General features: G+C 47.3%; 1 protein-coding gene across 3 annotated transcripts in view; it reads left to right on the top strand.

The window, feature by feature from the left end:
• The window catches only part of LOC141156717 (E-selectin-like), a 1,180,370-nt gene that overhangs the window by 324,242 nt on the left and 839,745 nt on the right, over positions 1–16,383 (top strand). For all 3 annotated transcript variants that reach the window (XM_073643013.1, XM_073643011.1, XM_073643012.1), the window contains one exon: positions 5,675–6,061. In XM_073643013.1, coding sequence (XP_073499114.1) covers positions 5,779–6,061 — 283 coding nt within the window. In that variant the 5' untranslated portion in view covers positions 5,675–5,778. The remainder of the gene's footprint in view (positions 1–5,674; positions 6,062–16,383) is intronic.

The following is a 16,383-nucleotide window of genomic DNA, read 5'->3' on the forward strand; positions in this document are numbered from 1 at the left end:
CTTACATGTGCTTTTCCACAAAACACCAGTGGTGCACGTAGTGAATCTCACAGTTCCAACTTGCCAACCGTGGGACCGTCAAGTGTTCAGCACTCAAACCGTAACAGAACCACAGTATCTGCTGGTAACATCAATTTTGCGGAATCATTTCACCACTTTTTTAGCCCATCCTTTGCAAGGCCACAGGAGACAAGAAGTCTGACACATAGTCAACGCCTAGAGACGATGGTACAGGAGTATCTCCAAGTAAACATTGAAGCCATGACTGTGTCACTGGACCCTTGCTCTTTTTGGGCTTCCAATCTGGATAAATGGCCGGAGCTAGCCACTTACGCCTTGGAGATCTTGTCATGCCCCGCAGCCAGCGTTCTGTCTGAACGTGTGTTCAGCGCTGCTGGTGGTGTGCTGACAGATAAGCGCACGCGGCTCTCCACTGATAATGTAGACAGACTCACGTTCATAAAGATGAACAAATCATGGATCCGAAACGACTTTTCTACCCCTGTGTCATCCTGGGGAGAGTAAAAGCTTGATGATTGGTTAAAATCACCCTACCAACCGTTTTAAGCTTTCAAATTACTAATCATGTTTATCTGTATCTTGGCTGGAAAATAATTTGGGCTTTGTAGCAGTGTGCAGCACTGATTCTATTAGGCCATCTATAATAAGCTCCAACAGATTTAAAATTACTAATCATGTTTATCTGTATCTTGACTGGAAAATAATTTGGGCTTTGTAGCAGTGTGCAGCACTGATCCTATTGGGCCATCTATACTAAGCTCCACCAGATTTAAAATTAATAATAATTTTTAGCTGCATCTAGCCCGGAAAATAATTTTGGGGCTCCGAGATGCGCAAGACACATAAGTGCCTTCTTGCTGCACTACCTGTAACATGACCCTCATATTGTCAGAATTCGAAGTAATCATGACTACTGGGTTGCCACACTCTTAGATCCCCCAAACTTTTCGATCAACCTTTTCATTTTAATAAAGACCAAAAAAATGGTCATTTTTGAAATTATAAGCATTAGCAGGTTATTAGAAACTGAAATCAAACAGTTTTCAACTCAAAACTTTATTCTAGGTGATGTTACAGTTTCACATAGGACCCCTTGTTCGAAAGGAGCTTCTGAACTCTCTCGTCCATTGAATTTGTCAGGTTTTGGATGGTTTCTGCTTCAATTGTTTTGCATGAGGACAGAATACCCTCCCAGAGCTGTTGCTTAGATGTGAACTGCCTCCCGCCATCATAGACACTCCTTTTGATGATGCTCCAGAGGTTCTGAATGGGGTAGAGGTCAGGGGAGCAGGGGGGTCACACCATAAGTTTGTCCCCTTTTATGCCCATATCAGCCAGAGATGCAGATGTTTTATGTGCAGCATGAGATGGTGCATTATCATACAAAAAAATGATCTTGCTGTGAAATACACGGTTCTTCTTCTTGAACCATGGCAGGAAGTGCTGTTTGAGAAAATCCACATACATTATGGAGTTCATCTTTAGCGCCTTCAGGGATCCTAAAGGGGCCGACAATCTCTCTCCCCATGATTCCAGCCCAAAACATTACTCTACCTCCTCCTTGTTGGCGCTGTAGCCGTGTTTGCGTGGGGTGTCCATCAAACAGCCATCCTCCACTCCATCCATCTGGACCATCGAGCGCTGCACGGCACTCATCCGTGAACAAAACAGTTTTGAAATCAGTCTTCATGTAATGTTTGGCCCACTGGAGCCGTTTCTGCTTGTGTGAAGTGGATAGAGGAGGTCGACAGGATGGCGTATGCACAGCTGCAAACCTCTGAAGGACCCTGCATCTTGCTGTTCGGGGGACGTTGGAGGCACCAGGAGCTTCAAAAACTTGTCTGCTGCTATGACAAGGCTTTTTTGCCGCTGCTCTTTTAACCTGACGTAATTGCCTGTAGGAAAGAGTCCTCAATTTGCCCTTATCAGCACGCACACGTGTGTACTGTGAATCAGCTACATACTTCTTGATTGCCAAGACACTTCATCCTGATCATCGCACAATGTTGATTGTAGTCATGCCTTGACCTAAACACTCCACAATTTGTTGCTTCTCAGCAGCCGACACATCCTTTTTCTTTCCCATTTTGGCAGAAAATGTAGGCTGCTTAATAATGTGAGACAGCCTTCTTAAGTAGTCTTGCCTTTCATTGGACACACCTGACAAACTAATTAGCACAGGTGTCTGCAATTGCTTACAGTGATATAAAGAGCCCTGACACACATCACCATCAATGAGTTTAACTGACAAACAAACAAATTCTTCCCTTATCACTCCTAAACACTTTTTGCATAATAAATTGGAACACAGTGTACATGTGCTTTTCCACAAAACACCAGTGGTTCACGTAGTGAATCTTACAGTTCTAACTTGCCAACCGTGGTCTGTATGGAGTTGTTCAATAAAGGGCCCAAAATTAAGATAACATAGATGGGAGAGGTCTCTATGAATAGGAATTCCTAAGTATTTGATACCCTGTGAGGGCCAGGCAAAGGGAAAGTTGGACTGGATGGAATCCTATATGGATTTGGGGAGGGAGACATCGAGGGCCTCAGACTTCGCTGCATTGATTTTAAAATTTGACCATGTAACAAAGTGATCTATTTCAGCCATAACAGCATGGATGGATATATGTGATTGAGTGATATATACTAGGACATCATCAGCAAATAGAGAGCACTTGTACTTGGTGCCTCCCACCTCAATCCACCTAATATTGGGGTTATGGCGAATTGATGAGAGCAGGTGCTCCGTCACTAGGATGTATAAGAGAGGGGACAGAGGACATCCCTGCCTTGTCCCATTGGTGATTGTGAAAGGTGATGAAAATGTTCTGATGCACCCCCTGGGCCTTGGGACACCAGGAGCCGGACCCTTTTTGGTGGATGCTAGTGGTTGTAGTCTTCGTGGCGGCAACCCGTTTCCGTGGCTCAGGGTGGTCAAACCAGTGGCGGAATTATTTATGTGGTTTTGATGTTTAAATGTCCGACTACGCCACATGTGGATTGCGGTCAGAATGAACCGCCGCTGCAGGGCAGACCGCTGAGGCTGGTGTTGTGGGTGCAGCAGAGTGTAGCATAACTCCCCACGGGAGGAGTATAGCCTCAGGGCAGTGTATGCGGAGGATGGGGGTGATGGTGCAGGGCAGCAGCAGTAACGACACGGAGTCAGTGATGCAGTCCAGGGCCTTTACTCACAGTTCTTATTATCCAGACCACGTCTGCATGTAACGGCTGCCCACGTCGTACTGTGCTCACCAGGTGAGGGGCTCAGACAACTCCCAGATAACTTTGGAGTGCTTCACAGGACCCCCTTTGTGTGTCCTTTGTCTGGCCTTTCTTACCAACCCTTCTGTCCGGCTGCCTCGGGCCTCCTCTTGGTAAACTTGGCGCCAGTTTCCCTGACCCTATGTGGTGCCTTCCTAGCGGGTGTAGCGAGGGGCTGCGCCACATAAAATGTCACAGCCTCCGGTTTCTAGCTGAGGGTCGTTTCCTGCCTCCACTAGTTTCGGGGACCGGTCTCCCCCTTTGGCCTGACCCCTCCACGCAGGTGGATTCGGGCGTGCGGTGGCGACTCGCCCGTCCGCACCCCTGGGATCCCTTCATTCCTCGTTCCTGGAGCCTTCTCTGCTCTTCTTCCTTCCTTCTCCCTCTTCCAGGCCTGGGCATCTGTTACTAGGCCCGCCTCCGGAGCAGAGCTCATGCAGAGCCCCTGCTCCCTGCCACTTCTGCTCAGACTTCTCTGCACTGAACTAAGATGGTGCCCACCTTTTATACTCCCTTCTCAATGCACCCAGGAACTGCTTCCTCCCTGCTCCTGCACTACAGGGTTCCCCTTCCTCAGTGTTCCCTCCCCCCACTCCAGTCAGGGACAGGGACTGTCGTGCCCATCTCAGAGGCATATTGGTCGCCCTGCCCTACGGCAATGTGGTGTAATGCATGCAGGTGTCGGGTCCTGATCCACACTCTATCCTTACCTGAGAGTGAGATATCACACCTCTGGGTGAGTTGCAATACCTCTGTAGCAACCGAGACCTCAGGGTGCTACAGTTCCATTTATCTTCAGCCTAGGTGACGTATTGTGATACAGGGCCGTGATTTTGGCTATAAAAGGGTCCCCTAGACCCCTACCCCAAGCTTTTTAAGAGAATCATATATGGCGTGCCAGGAGACTCTATGGAATGCTTTCTCAGCATCCAACGAGAGTATCTAATTACAAATTTTTAACTGCATCTAGCCCAGGAAATACTTTGTGCCTAGTAGCAGTGTCTGGTAGTCAGCGGATTATCCCGGCTGTTAAGCAAGCTACACCACCTGTAGTTTGGACACTTAATTTTTTCAAAGGAAATGCTTCGGGACCACGGGATACTCAGTGAAGAGCATCAGGAGGCACCCCAAGGCATAGGGGCTGGGACTGGCAGTAGGATGCCTTGCGGTGGACAGCCGAGCTCGATCCTTATAAAAGCTTTTTAACTGTAGCAGCTTTAGTGGACGCTACTGGAGCTGGAATTACGCGGCTGCTGGCATGAGACTTGCCCTCCAATAGATCCTTGTAAATGGATTTAAAGTGTATTCATTCAAATTAGAGAGACAATTTAAATTAAAAAGCTTAGAGCTTCCTCCACCACAGGGGGGGCTCGCTCGACCCACCAGCGGACAGGCACCAGTATTGGGAGAGGGGGGCTGGCCGTCAGGGTTCACCGCGGCTCTGGCACAAACCCGGCGACACGGAGGTGGCACGGGCAGGAGCGGACTGAACGTGTCGGCTTCTCACTTTTTGGATTTTAGAAGGGCATGACATGCCTATATCTGTGTCTCCCCCTCCTTTTACTCCTCCACCTCTTTTCTTTTCGCATGACTATATGTACTTTTCACTTTTCCATTTGTTATTTGTGTCTTCTGAGCAGTTTGTCAGCTTTTGGACACCTTTGAAGGTGTTTTCTATGTGTTTCTATGTGTTTTTGTCTGCCTGCCATTGGTTTTAACGGTGTTTGAAGGTGTTCGACGAACAGTTCGACGAACCGAACTCGAACACTACGGGGGTTGCTCAACACTAATTGCTAATAAACTTGTAATCCTTTTAACTTCCTAATAAAAAAAAGTTTTAAATATGATACAGATGTAAAGGAGACATGTGGTAAAAGTTATTTGTTAACTATTTTGTGTAATATAACTATCTGGTTTAAGAGCATAAAACCTAAAATTAGAAAATTCTGAAATGTTCAAAAATTTCACCAAAATTACAATATTTTCACAAATAAATGGAAAATATATCGACCTAAATTTGCCACTAACATGAAGTACTACACAATAAGTCATGAAAAAACAATCTCAGAATCACTGGGATTCGTTGAAGCTTTCTAGAGTTATTACCTCATAGAGTCAGAATTGGAAAAATTGGTCTGGTCAGGAAGGTGAAGGCTTACTTTGATGAATCAGGCACCTCTGACTTCACCATGCCCCCTCTTCAAGACTGGTGTAAAAATCCCTAGTCTTGGTAAATCGGGGCCCAAGTTTATAGATGTGCTTATAATTGATAAGGGTAAGAAAATTAAAGGATACAGTATCTGTATAGAATAATAGTCTAAGAGTTAACCAGCAAATTGTGTGAGATTTATATTTACATCATCCAATATGTGATTTTGTTTTTTAGGATTGTTGGCAGTTGTAGAAGTATCTGGATGGACATATCATTATAGCACCACAGTGCAAACATGGAATGAATCCCATGATTGGTGCAGAACAAATTTCACTGACATGGTTGCAATTCAAAACAAAGAAGAAATCTCTTTTTTAACTCAGTATCTGCCTAATGACAGCACGCACTATTGGATAGGATTACGGAAAAAAAACAACATTTGGGTTTGGATTGGAACCAATAAAACACTTACAAACAATGAAGAAAATTGGGCAAAAGGAGAGCCAAACAACAAAAGGAATAACCAAGACTGTGTGGAGATTTATATACGAAGATTAAAAGAAAGTGGTAAATGGAACGATGAACGATGTGATAGAAAGAAAAGAGCGCTATGTTATCTAGGTAGTTGTCAATGCATGTAACCTTTTAGCATGGAGGAACCCCTGAAAAAAATAATCCTTTCCTGAGGAACTCATACAACTAATTACTAACACCATCCCTACTATAAGTAACAAATCTTGCTGTCTTCTGGGGAATTCCTGACGTTATACATGAGATCCATTGTTTTCAGAAAATTTTAATGCAAAACTAGGCAGGCAAAATGTCCAATACTTAAAAATAATCTAAAAAAAGAATCTTATACTGCTCAATATTACAATCTGATGTCACAAAGGAAATCCATGACTTGTGCATTTCACATCTTTGATCTCATTGAAAATGATTGACACCGGAAACATCATACATTAGTGCAGTAAATTGGGTTCAGCAATAATTAATTTTACCACATTTCCAATTTTCTGTTTTGTTGAGGTGAGCATTTTTGCAAAACAGACAACAGAAATAATAAAATTGCCCTTTTTCATTTGTGATATACAAAAAAGAAACTGCAAAAATTCACTACATACACTCCTTAAGATTTAAATTGCAACACGAAGAAGGAAAAGTCATGGGAGTTATGGAAATCAAAGGTTGTCAAACATATTAACTAGTTCAAAAGTGGGACATCCACCTTTCCTCCTGACCAGGCACATTTTTGGGTTTTATCATATATGCTGTTTAAAAAGCTAACATTTTCTTTCTTGTTTGGATATTCAAGTAATTTTTGCGTGTTTTTTTTCATGATACATGGGGTTTCATATTGATGCCACTGTTATACTCTCTTTTTTTGCTGATAGTGAGAAAATAAGGGAAATAAGTGTCTATTTTTCACATTTGTTATGACCACAAAGGACCACTAAAATACATATAAAAATGTATTCCACATTCTGTAAAAATCTTTTTATATACATATCAGACACAATCTTTTTATTTTTTACAGGATCAGGCCTAGTAACATTGAATTTTTATTTATGTAATGTATTACCTGCCTATTGTTTATTTATTTATGTTTGATTTATTTTATACATTGTGCCTCCCATAAGGTCATAAAAGACTTTGGGGAGAAGTCCTTTGTAACTAGGACTGATATATTGGCCCCAATTACAGAGGAAGTGCAGCTTTCTGGCTGCACAGCAGAGCTTTCTGGGTCTTCTATTAATCAGCAGTTCCTGCTCCCTCACTATACACAGTGAACAAGTGAACAAATTGCAGCAGTGTATGGAGGAAGAATCGATCGTGTGTAGCTGCTCTACTATGCAGTGACGTAGAACATCACTATAGTGTAGGAGCCAGACTGCCAGGATGTTTAAAGTCAATGAGAGATCTGGACTAGTGATGAGCGAGCGCTAAAAGGGCCTAAAAATTGCGCAAATTGACCAGAACAGTGCTCAAATGACATGGGAACAGCATGGGGAAGACCCCTGTAAGCATTTCTGACTCTCAGGTCACTACTATCAACAACAATGTCAGAGTATTACGCCACTTTTACGGACTCACAATAAAACATGCAAAAACGAAACCAAAATGGATTTTCCTGGGAAATATGTTAAAGAACATCCTTTCCAGGGTAATGACTTGTATATAAGGCAAAATAAATAACCAAAAACAAAAATACTCCTCCACACCTTGGGCTATGTTCACACGTAGCGTTTTTGATGTGTTTTGCACTTTTGCATTGCTTTCAACCAAGACAAATGCATTCACTGGGAAATGTCATTTTAACATTTTACAACCTTATCTGGCTATGTGGTCTGTGAGACATCATCAGACACATGCATACGGTGCTGAAAAGACATGGGAACAGCATGGGGAAGACCTTTGGAAGCATCTCTGACTCCCAGGTCACTGCCTAAAAGTGTGCCCATCATAAGTGATCCTTGGCGCATGCGAAGATGCCTCCCGACATGCACCTGTCATTGCAGACTTGCAACAATCACGACCAAGTCCTTGTCCCAGTGCAGCCTTCAGTTGTCCCTACCCCATTCCTTGGAATGCATGCGCAAGTATGCAGCCAGCCACCCACCCACCCATAGGCTGCAGTACTATACAGCCAAATTTTTTACAGCTGATTGCACGTGAAATGTGGCCTTTTAGGCTCGTGGTGGCGGAAGCTGTATCCAAACTCGGTCCCCAGCCATGACTATTTCTCCAGGTATCGTCTCCAAGTTCCACAGTGCACTTAATGGGAAGGACCACCTAACCACAAACATGTGGTCAACTGAATGTGGCCAGGGACTGTACGGAGCCAGTCCACAGCTTTTTTTGCTGAATTGCCTTTCACCACAGCCATATTCTTTAGCTTGGTGGAAGGACTTGGGAAACCATATATACCCAGCTGTCATTTCTCTCAGGAAGTCGTCTAAAGCTGCTTTCACTTGAAATGTGGCCTTTTAGGCTCGTGGAGGTGGAAGCTTTTCATAACCTCATGTCGGCGGCGGCCAGGTGTCCATACTCAGTCCCCAGCCGCCACTATTTCTCCCGATATCGTCTCTGCCTTCCACAAGCACAGGTCCCACAACATTACCCCTGCCCTCCCCATTGCACTTACTGGGAAGGACCGCCTAACCACAAACTCGTGGACAGGCGAATGTGGCCTGGGACGGTACGGAGCCAGAGCACAGCTTTTTTTTGCTGAGTTGTATTTCACCACAGCCATATTCTTTAGCTTGTTGAAAGGACTTGGGAAACCATACCTACCCAGCTGTCATTTCTCCCAGGAAGTCCTCTAAAGCTGCTTTCACTTGAAATGTGGCCTTTTAGGCTCGTGGAGGTGGAAGCTTTTCATAACCTCATGTCGGCGGCGACCAGGTGTCCATACTCAGTCCCCAGCTGCCACTATTTCTCCCGATATCGTCTCTGCCTTCCACAAGCATAGGTCCCACAACATTACTCGTGCCCTCCCCAGTGCACTTACTGGGAAGGACCGCCTAACCACAAACTCGAGGACAGGTGAATGTGGCCTGGGACGGTACGGAGCCAGTCCACAGCTTTTTTGCTGAGTTGTATTTCACCACACCCATATTCTTTAGCTTGTTGAAAGGACTTGGGAAACCATATCTACCCAGCTGTCATTTCTCCTAGGAAGTCCTCTAAAGCTGCTTTCACTTGAAATGTGGCCTTTTAGGCTTGTGGAGGAGAAAGTCTTTAATAACCTCATGCCGGCGGCGGCCGGGTGTCCATACTTGGTCCCCAGCCGCCACTATTTCTCCCAATATCGTCTCTGTCTTCCACAAGCACGGGTCCCACAACATTACCCGTGCCCTCCCCAATGGACTTACTGGGAAGGACCGCCTAACCACAAACACATGGACAGGTGAATGTGGCCAGGGACGGTACGGAGCCAGACCACAGCTTTTTTTGCTGAGAGTTGTATTTCACCACAGCCATATTCTTAAGCTCAGTGAAATGACTGGCATAGCGGGAAACCGTATCTACTCTGGGTGTCATTTCTCCCAGGAAGTCCTCTAATGCAGTTTGTTGCAGAAGCAATAGCAGCCCGTCCAACATCAACTCGCACTTGTCGGTGGTGCTTTGACACAAAAACATCTTTCTTTGCGCATTTAATTTCATGACTACAGAGTTGGGCAATGGTCTGATCTGCAATGCGGTTTGACAAATAACATGCATAAGAACGTCCGATCCACATTAGAAAAGCAGCCATAGAGTGTCCGGGAACCTTCCCCCACACTTGTCTTATAGTGTTGATGTCAGGAGGGCGGTTTCAGACAACTTTATTAAAATGGAACTCAACCGACCCCGGGGTCCGCGATGCAGCCTGGAGGACTGCTGCCAAACACTTTCCGGGTGGAAAGTAAAGTAACCAACTTAAATGTTAAACCCTTCCTTGGTACTGCACACAGGAATGGGTATAGCGGTTTGCTCTATCTCCGTTAACTGCACGGGAGAAGAGTGACCGGGATAGCACCTACTTAACTGAAAAACCACTCCGTGTTAATGCACACTGAGCGGGTTTCAGCGGTTCACAAAATCTCCAAGAACCGCAGGGAGACGTGCGACCGGGTGAAAAGCAGTAGCCCTGTCTTCGATACTGGAGCTACGCTGTAGGAATTGGCGCTAAAATGCGTGTGACTCTCGCCGATGGGTAAGTGCCCTCTGCCGGCGTGCTACTGGACAGAGGAGTGTTTCTCCACTTGGTCCTGCAGGCTGCTCGGGGTGTAAGGCGACCCCCACTGACAGAGCCAGTCTGCAAGGCGAAGCTACCTGCCTACTTCCACTAGCCTGCCTCTATGGAGCTAACCTGCCTAGCAGAAACTACACGTGGAGCACAGACGTCCACACACCAGCATCATGCTCTATGATCTGAGCGTGCCGCCATGTTTGTGGCCTTTTAAAGACAAAGCCCTGCCCCACTGTCGCACCATTGGTGACGTCACCTGTGACCAATCAGGCGGTGCCAGGTCACCGGATCAGCTGGTTCCCGAACCACCAATCACGGTCCGCCATATCACGGGCATGCTCAGTGTGATGCATCTTAGACTTAGGCTGCTGGAGCCCTGACTCCCTCCGCAACCTATACTTCATAAAGCCCGGCGCCTAACATTATCCCCCCTTCTAACCTCCCCCTCCACTTGACGCTCATATTCCTCAATGAGCAGGGGGGCATGAATGTGGTCCACTGGCTCCCAGGAGCGATCCTCAGATCCATGACCTCTCCAGTGTACGAGGTAAAAAATTTTCCCCCGAACCATCTTAGACCCCACAATCGCCTGTACCTTGAATTCATCACCCCTGGTGTCTGGAGCAGATTGGGGTTCCGAAAATCTTGTCAGACGAACCGGCTTGAGAAGCGACACATGAAAGGTGTCATGAATCCTCATGTGTCGAGGTAATTGTAACCGGTACACTACGGGGTTTATTTGGGCTAGGATTCTGAAAGGACCAATAAAACGGGGAGCAAACTTAGCGGATTCCCAGCGTACTCTGATGTTGCGAGCCGCGAGCCACACTCTGTCGCCTGGAGAGAATACGGGGGCTGGACGATGATGAGCATCAGCCGACTCACTCATCCGATTCTTAGAAGCCAAAATAGCCTCCTGGGTATGATCCCAAACCTCTCGCGCCTCAAGAGCCCAATCTCTGACCCCTGGTTCCACAGAGGAAATCGGCATAGGAAACGGGATTCGCGGATGTTGGCCATTATTTAAGAGAAACGGAGTCTGGCCCGTGGAATCCGCCACTGCGTTGTTTAAGGCAAACTCTGCCCAGGGAAGCAATATTGACCAGTCATTCTGGTTGGCCGAAACGAAATGGCGCAAGTATGTCACCAGTGTCTGGTTAGTGCGTTCCACCAGACCATTGGTCTCCGGGTGATAGGCAGTGGAAAGATTCAGTTCAATGCTGAGCAAATTACACAATTCTTTCCAAAACCGAGAGGAAAACTGTGGTCCCCAGTCACAGACAATCCTATCAGGCATGCCGTGACGAATGAACAATGATGCCAGAACCCGGGAGGAAGGGACCCTAGGCAGAGGGACCAGGTGAACCATCTTAGAGAAATGGTCAGACACCACCCATATAGTTGTATTTCCCCGGGACTTAGGCAATTCAACAATAAAATCCATCCCAACCAGCTCCCAAGGTCTATCCGCCACGGGTAACGGATGAAGAAGACCAGCCGGCCTCTGACGGGACGATTTATTTCTCGCACAGGAGACACACGCTTGGACATACTCCTTAATGTCCTGGGATAACCGAGGCCACCAATACGACCGTTGGAGAAGCTCTGTGGTATGCTTAACCCCAAAATGACCTCCGATCTTAGAGGCATGTGCCCAGGACAGTACCTCATTCTGTAAATTTGGAGGAACGAACGTCCTCCCGGTAGGAACCTGGTTTAGAGACACTGGAGCCAGTGTCTGCATACACTCTGGCGGAACAATGAGCCTTGGCTCATCCTCAGCCATATCCATAGACCGGGACAAAGCGTCCGCCTGAGGGTTCTTTTCTCCTTTTAAAAAATGAATGGAAAAATTGAATCGGGAAAAAGAAAAGAGACCACCTGGCCTGCCTCGGGTTAAGATGCTGCGCCGTCTGTAGGTATGAAAGGTTTTTATGATCGGAATATACCACGAAAGGATGCTTAGCTCCCTCCAAGAGGTACCTCCATTCCGAAAAAGCCATCTTAATAGCTAGCAACTCTTTGTCACCAATCATATAATTCTTCTCTGCTGGAGAGAAGGTCTTGGAGAAGAAAAAACATGGTCTTGTCCAACCCTGTTCATTCTTTTGGGAGAGAACCGCTCCTGCTCCGACAGAGGAGGCATCGACCTCCAGGAAGAATGGCTTGTCCACATCCGGGCGATGGAGAATGGGAGCTCTAGCAAAGTAGGATTTAATCTCCCGGAACGCCTCGGATGTCTCCTGAGACCAGTCCTTGGGATTGGCACCCTTCCGGGTTAAAGCTGCTAAGGGAGCCACCAGGGTGGAAAAATGTGGTATGAACTGCCGGTAGTAGTTAATAAAGCCTATGAAGCGTTGTACTGCTTTAAGAGAATGGGGCTCCAGCCAGTTCTGTACCGCCACCAACTTTTGTGGATCCATAGCCAATCCCTTACTGGATATGATGTAGCCCAGGAACGGTAACAACTCTCGTTCAAACTGACACTTCTCCAGCTTATAGTACAAAGAATTTGCTCGCAATCGTTCGAAAACCCTGCGAACATCCTCTCGGTGTGTGGAGAGGTCCGGGGAAAAAATAAGAATATCATCGAGATAGACTACCACGGAAGATAGCAGCAAATCCCGAAAGATATCGTTGACAAAATCTTGAAAAACCGCAGGGGCATTGCATAATCCGAAAGGCATGACGAGATACTCGTAATGGCCATCTCGAGTGTTAAAGGCTGTTTTCCATTCGTCGCCCTCACGGATTCGCACTAGATTATATGCCCCTCGCAAGTCCAGCTTAGTGAAAATATGAGCCCCTCGCAACCTGTCAAATAGCTCAGAAATAAGGGGCAGAGGGTATTTATTCTTGATGGTGATGGCATTTAATCCCCTGTAATCAATGCAGGGACGCAAATCACCCCCTCTCTTCTGGACGAAGAAAAACCCCGCTCCCGCAGGGGAGACCGATTTTCTGATAAACCCCCGAGCCAGATTCTCCTTGATATAGTCAGACATGGGCTGGGTTTCAGGTACAGAGGGAGGGTAGACCCTACCCCGAGGGGCTCAGTACCGGGAATCAGGTCAATTGGGCAGTCATACGGTCGGTTGGGAGGTAAAGTCTCAGCAGCCTTTTTAGAAAAGACATCCGCAAAGCTCCGATATTGCACAGGCAGAGCGGACAAGTCGGGAGAAGGCTCTGAGACTGCCCCTCGGGCGGCTGTAACCATACACTGGGGCACACAATCTTTACCCCAGGAAGAAATTCCCCCTGTACTCCAGTCAATGTGTGGAGAGTGACGGCGTAGCCAAGGAAGGCCCAATAACACCTCATCTAATCCCCCGGGGATAATAAGGAAGGAGATAACCTCCCAGTGACCCTGAGGAAATGACATGGTGAGGGGAACAGACTGGTGAGTGATTTGTGTATCCAGCAGAGAACCATTGACCACCCTGATGTTCATTGACCTAGACAGTAACTCCATAGGAATGGCATGCCTCTTGGCAAATGCTGAAGACAAAAAAATTGCCATCAGCTCCAGAATCCACCCACGCCTTGGCAGTAACCATGGTTGTTCCAAAGGACAACGTCACCTCATAAAGTAATTTGGAGGACGAAACCCCTGAATCTAACACACCCCCTCCAACAGTGGTTAGACACCTTCGTTTCCCGACTGCTTGGAAACCTTATTAACGGGGTACTCCAAGGGATGTGAAGGTCGGGAACAAGGGGGCTTAGACTTAGTCCGGGATATGTCCACAGCCTCAGGCTCCGAGTTGGAAACCGTGGGTTTGGAGATAGGCCTAGAAAAAGCGGGTGCAACCGAAACCGAGGTCTGGAAACCTCCAGATCTAACTTGCGTTCTGCATGATGCAGATCTATTCGGTTAGCAAGTGTAATTAACTCTTTCAGAGAGGTTGGAATCTCCCTGGTAGCTAGGGCATCTTTAATATGCCCAGCCAGCCCCCTCCAAAACACCGAGATTAGCGACCGCTCTGGCCAATCCAGTTCAGCCGCAAAGGTTCTGAACTGAATGGCATAGTGGCTGGCGGTGGCCGAACCCTGGGTCAACGCAAGCAGCTTAAGAGCCGTATCAAGCCCCAGGAAAACACAACTGGATCATTCCGCTCCCACAGTGGAGTAGCCCACTCCAGAGCCCTGTGGGAGAGCAACGAGATGATATAACCCACTTTGGCTCTCTCGGAGGGGAATCGTGCCTCCATCATCTCCAAGTGTATGGAGCATAAATTAATAAAACCCCTGCAGAATTTACTGTCCCCAGAAAATTTCTCCGGGAGGGCAAAGTGGGGTAATGGAGCACTTGCAGTGGTGGCAGCCGAGTTAATCATATTGGCTGCTAGAGAAGCCGTCTGGGTAGCTACTGCAGTGGTATCAGCAACCAGAAGAGCTTTGTTCCAGAGACCTGAGTCTGGTCTCCAGTTGCTGTATATAGCGCTGCAGCTGCTGATTGTCGGCCATGTTCGGCAAGACCCTGGCGCTCAGATACTGTTAGGAGGGCGGTTGCAAACAACTTTATTAAAATGGAACGCAACCGACCCCGGGGTCCGCTATGCAGCCTGGAGGAGTACTGCCGAACACTTTCCGGGTGGAAAGTAAAGTAACCAACTTAAATGTTAAACCCGTGTTACTGCATACAGGAATGGGTATAGCGGTTCGCTCTATCTCCGTTAACTGCACGGGAGAAGAGTGACCGGGATAGCACCTACTTAACTGAAAAACCACTCCATGTTAATGCACACGGAGCAGGTTTCAGCGGTTCACACAATCTCCAAGAACCGCAGGGAGACGTGCAACCGGGGGAAAAGCAGTAGCCCTGTCTTCGATACAGGCGCTACGCTGAAGGAATTGGCGCTAAGATGCGTGTGACTCACGCCAACGGGTAAGTGCCCTCTGCCGGCATGCTACCGGACAGAGGAGTGTTTCTCCACGTGGTCCTGCAGGCTGCTCGGGGTGTAAGGCGACCCCCACTGACAGAGCCAGTCTGCAAGGTGAAGCTACCTGCCTACTTCCACTAGCCTGCCTCTATGGAGCTAACCTGCCTAGCAGAAACTACACGTGGAGCACAGACGTCCACACACCAGCATCATGCTCTATGATCTGAGCGTGCCGCCATGTTTGTGGGCGGGCCTTTTAAAGACTAAGCCCTGCCCCACTGTCGCACCATTGGTGACATCACCTGTGACCAATAAGGCAGTACCGGGTCACCGGATCAGCTGGTTCCCGAACCACTAATCACGGTCCACCATGTCACGGGCATGCTCAGTGTGATGCATCTTGGACTTAGGCTGCCGGAGCCCTGACTCCCTCCGCAACCTATACTTCATAGTGCTAAGCACAAACACCCAAGATATAACTTGCACATCTCGTGCATTGGCTAGGTGTTGGGACCGACGGTGATGCTGTGCAGCATCAGGCCCAGCTGAACCAGAATGGGAGACCACAGAATCGGCTGATGACTCAGAACCCATTTCTGATCCAACAAGCGCCTGGTGCCTAACAGTTCAGTGAGCATGCTTGACACTGCTCGGTACTAGCCCAAGCATCACGCTACTTGGCATGTTTGGCGAGCATCGAGTTACTTGGGTGGGAGCTTGGGTCTCTGCCCTGCATGTTTAGTGCTCTTTACAGAGCCAATGAACATGCAGGGATTGCCAGCCAGTCACTGTAATGCTGCAGCCATGTTGTTTGCGGGCATTACATTTATTGGCTGGCTGCACAGCGTCACCTCGAGTATTTAAAACCGGGCGCCGCCATCTTGGACACAGGTGGCTGGGATCAGAGAGTGTAGGGACAGCGCTGCTGATTTAGGGAGAGATATATCCTGCAAAATAGTTAGTGTAGGGTCTGTAAAGGCTGCCAGATCAAACAAACAGTCCTTCTTAGGACTAATATCCATCCCAGGTATCAGGCAGGCAGGCTGTATAGGAGACGCAGTGGTTATACCAGCAATCGCTGCATTACAGTCCTGTGTGCTCCTGTTGCTCAAATTGCAGGACTTAGCTGCAGGTCTCGGGGGCCAGGAAAAATCCTTTTTTTTTAATCTAAATCCTCTTTTTTTTTTCCCTCCTTCACACTGTACAAATACCCATCTTATTAACCTTTTGGTGTGCCCCACCCCCAAAACAAAAGTGTGTCTCTGATTTTTCAGACACAAATATATCTGTTGAAAATAGTCTGGTGTTGGCTAGTGAAATAGAAG

The sequence above is a fragment of the Phyllobates terribilis genome, unplaced genomic scaffold (genome assembly GCF_046119375.1).
Source record: "Phyllobates terribilis strain yellow unplaced genomic scaffold, ASM4611937v1 Scaffold_8__6_contigs__length_399053987, whole genome shotgun sequence".
Classification (NCBI taxonomy): Eukaryota; Metazoa; Chordata; class Amphibia; order Anura; family Dendrobatidae; genus Phyllobates; species Phyllobates terribilis.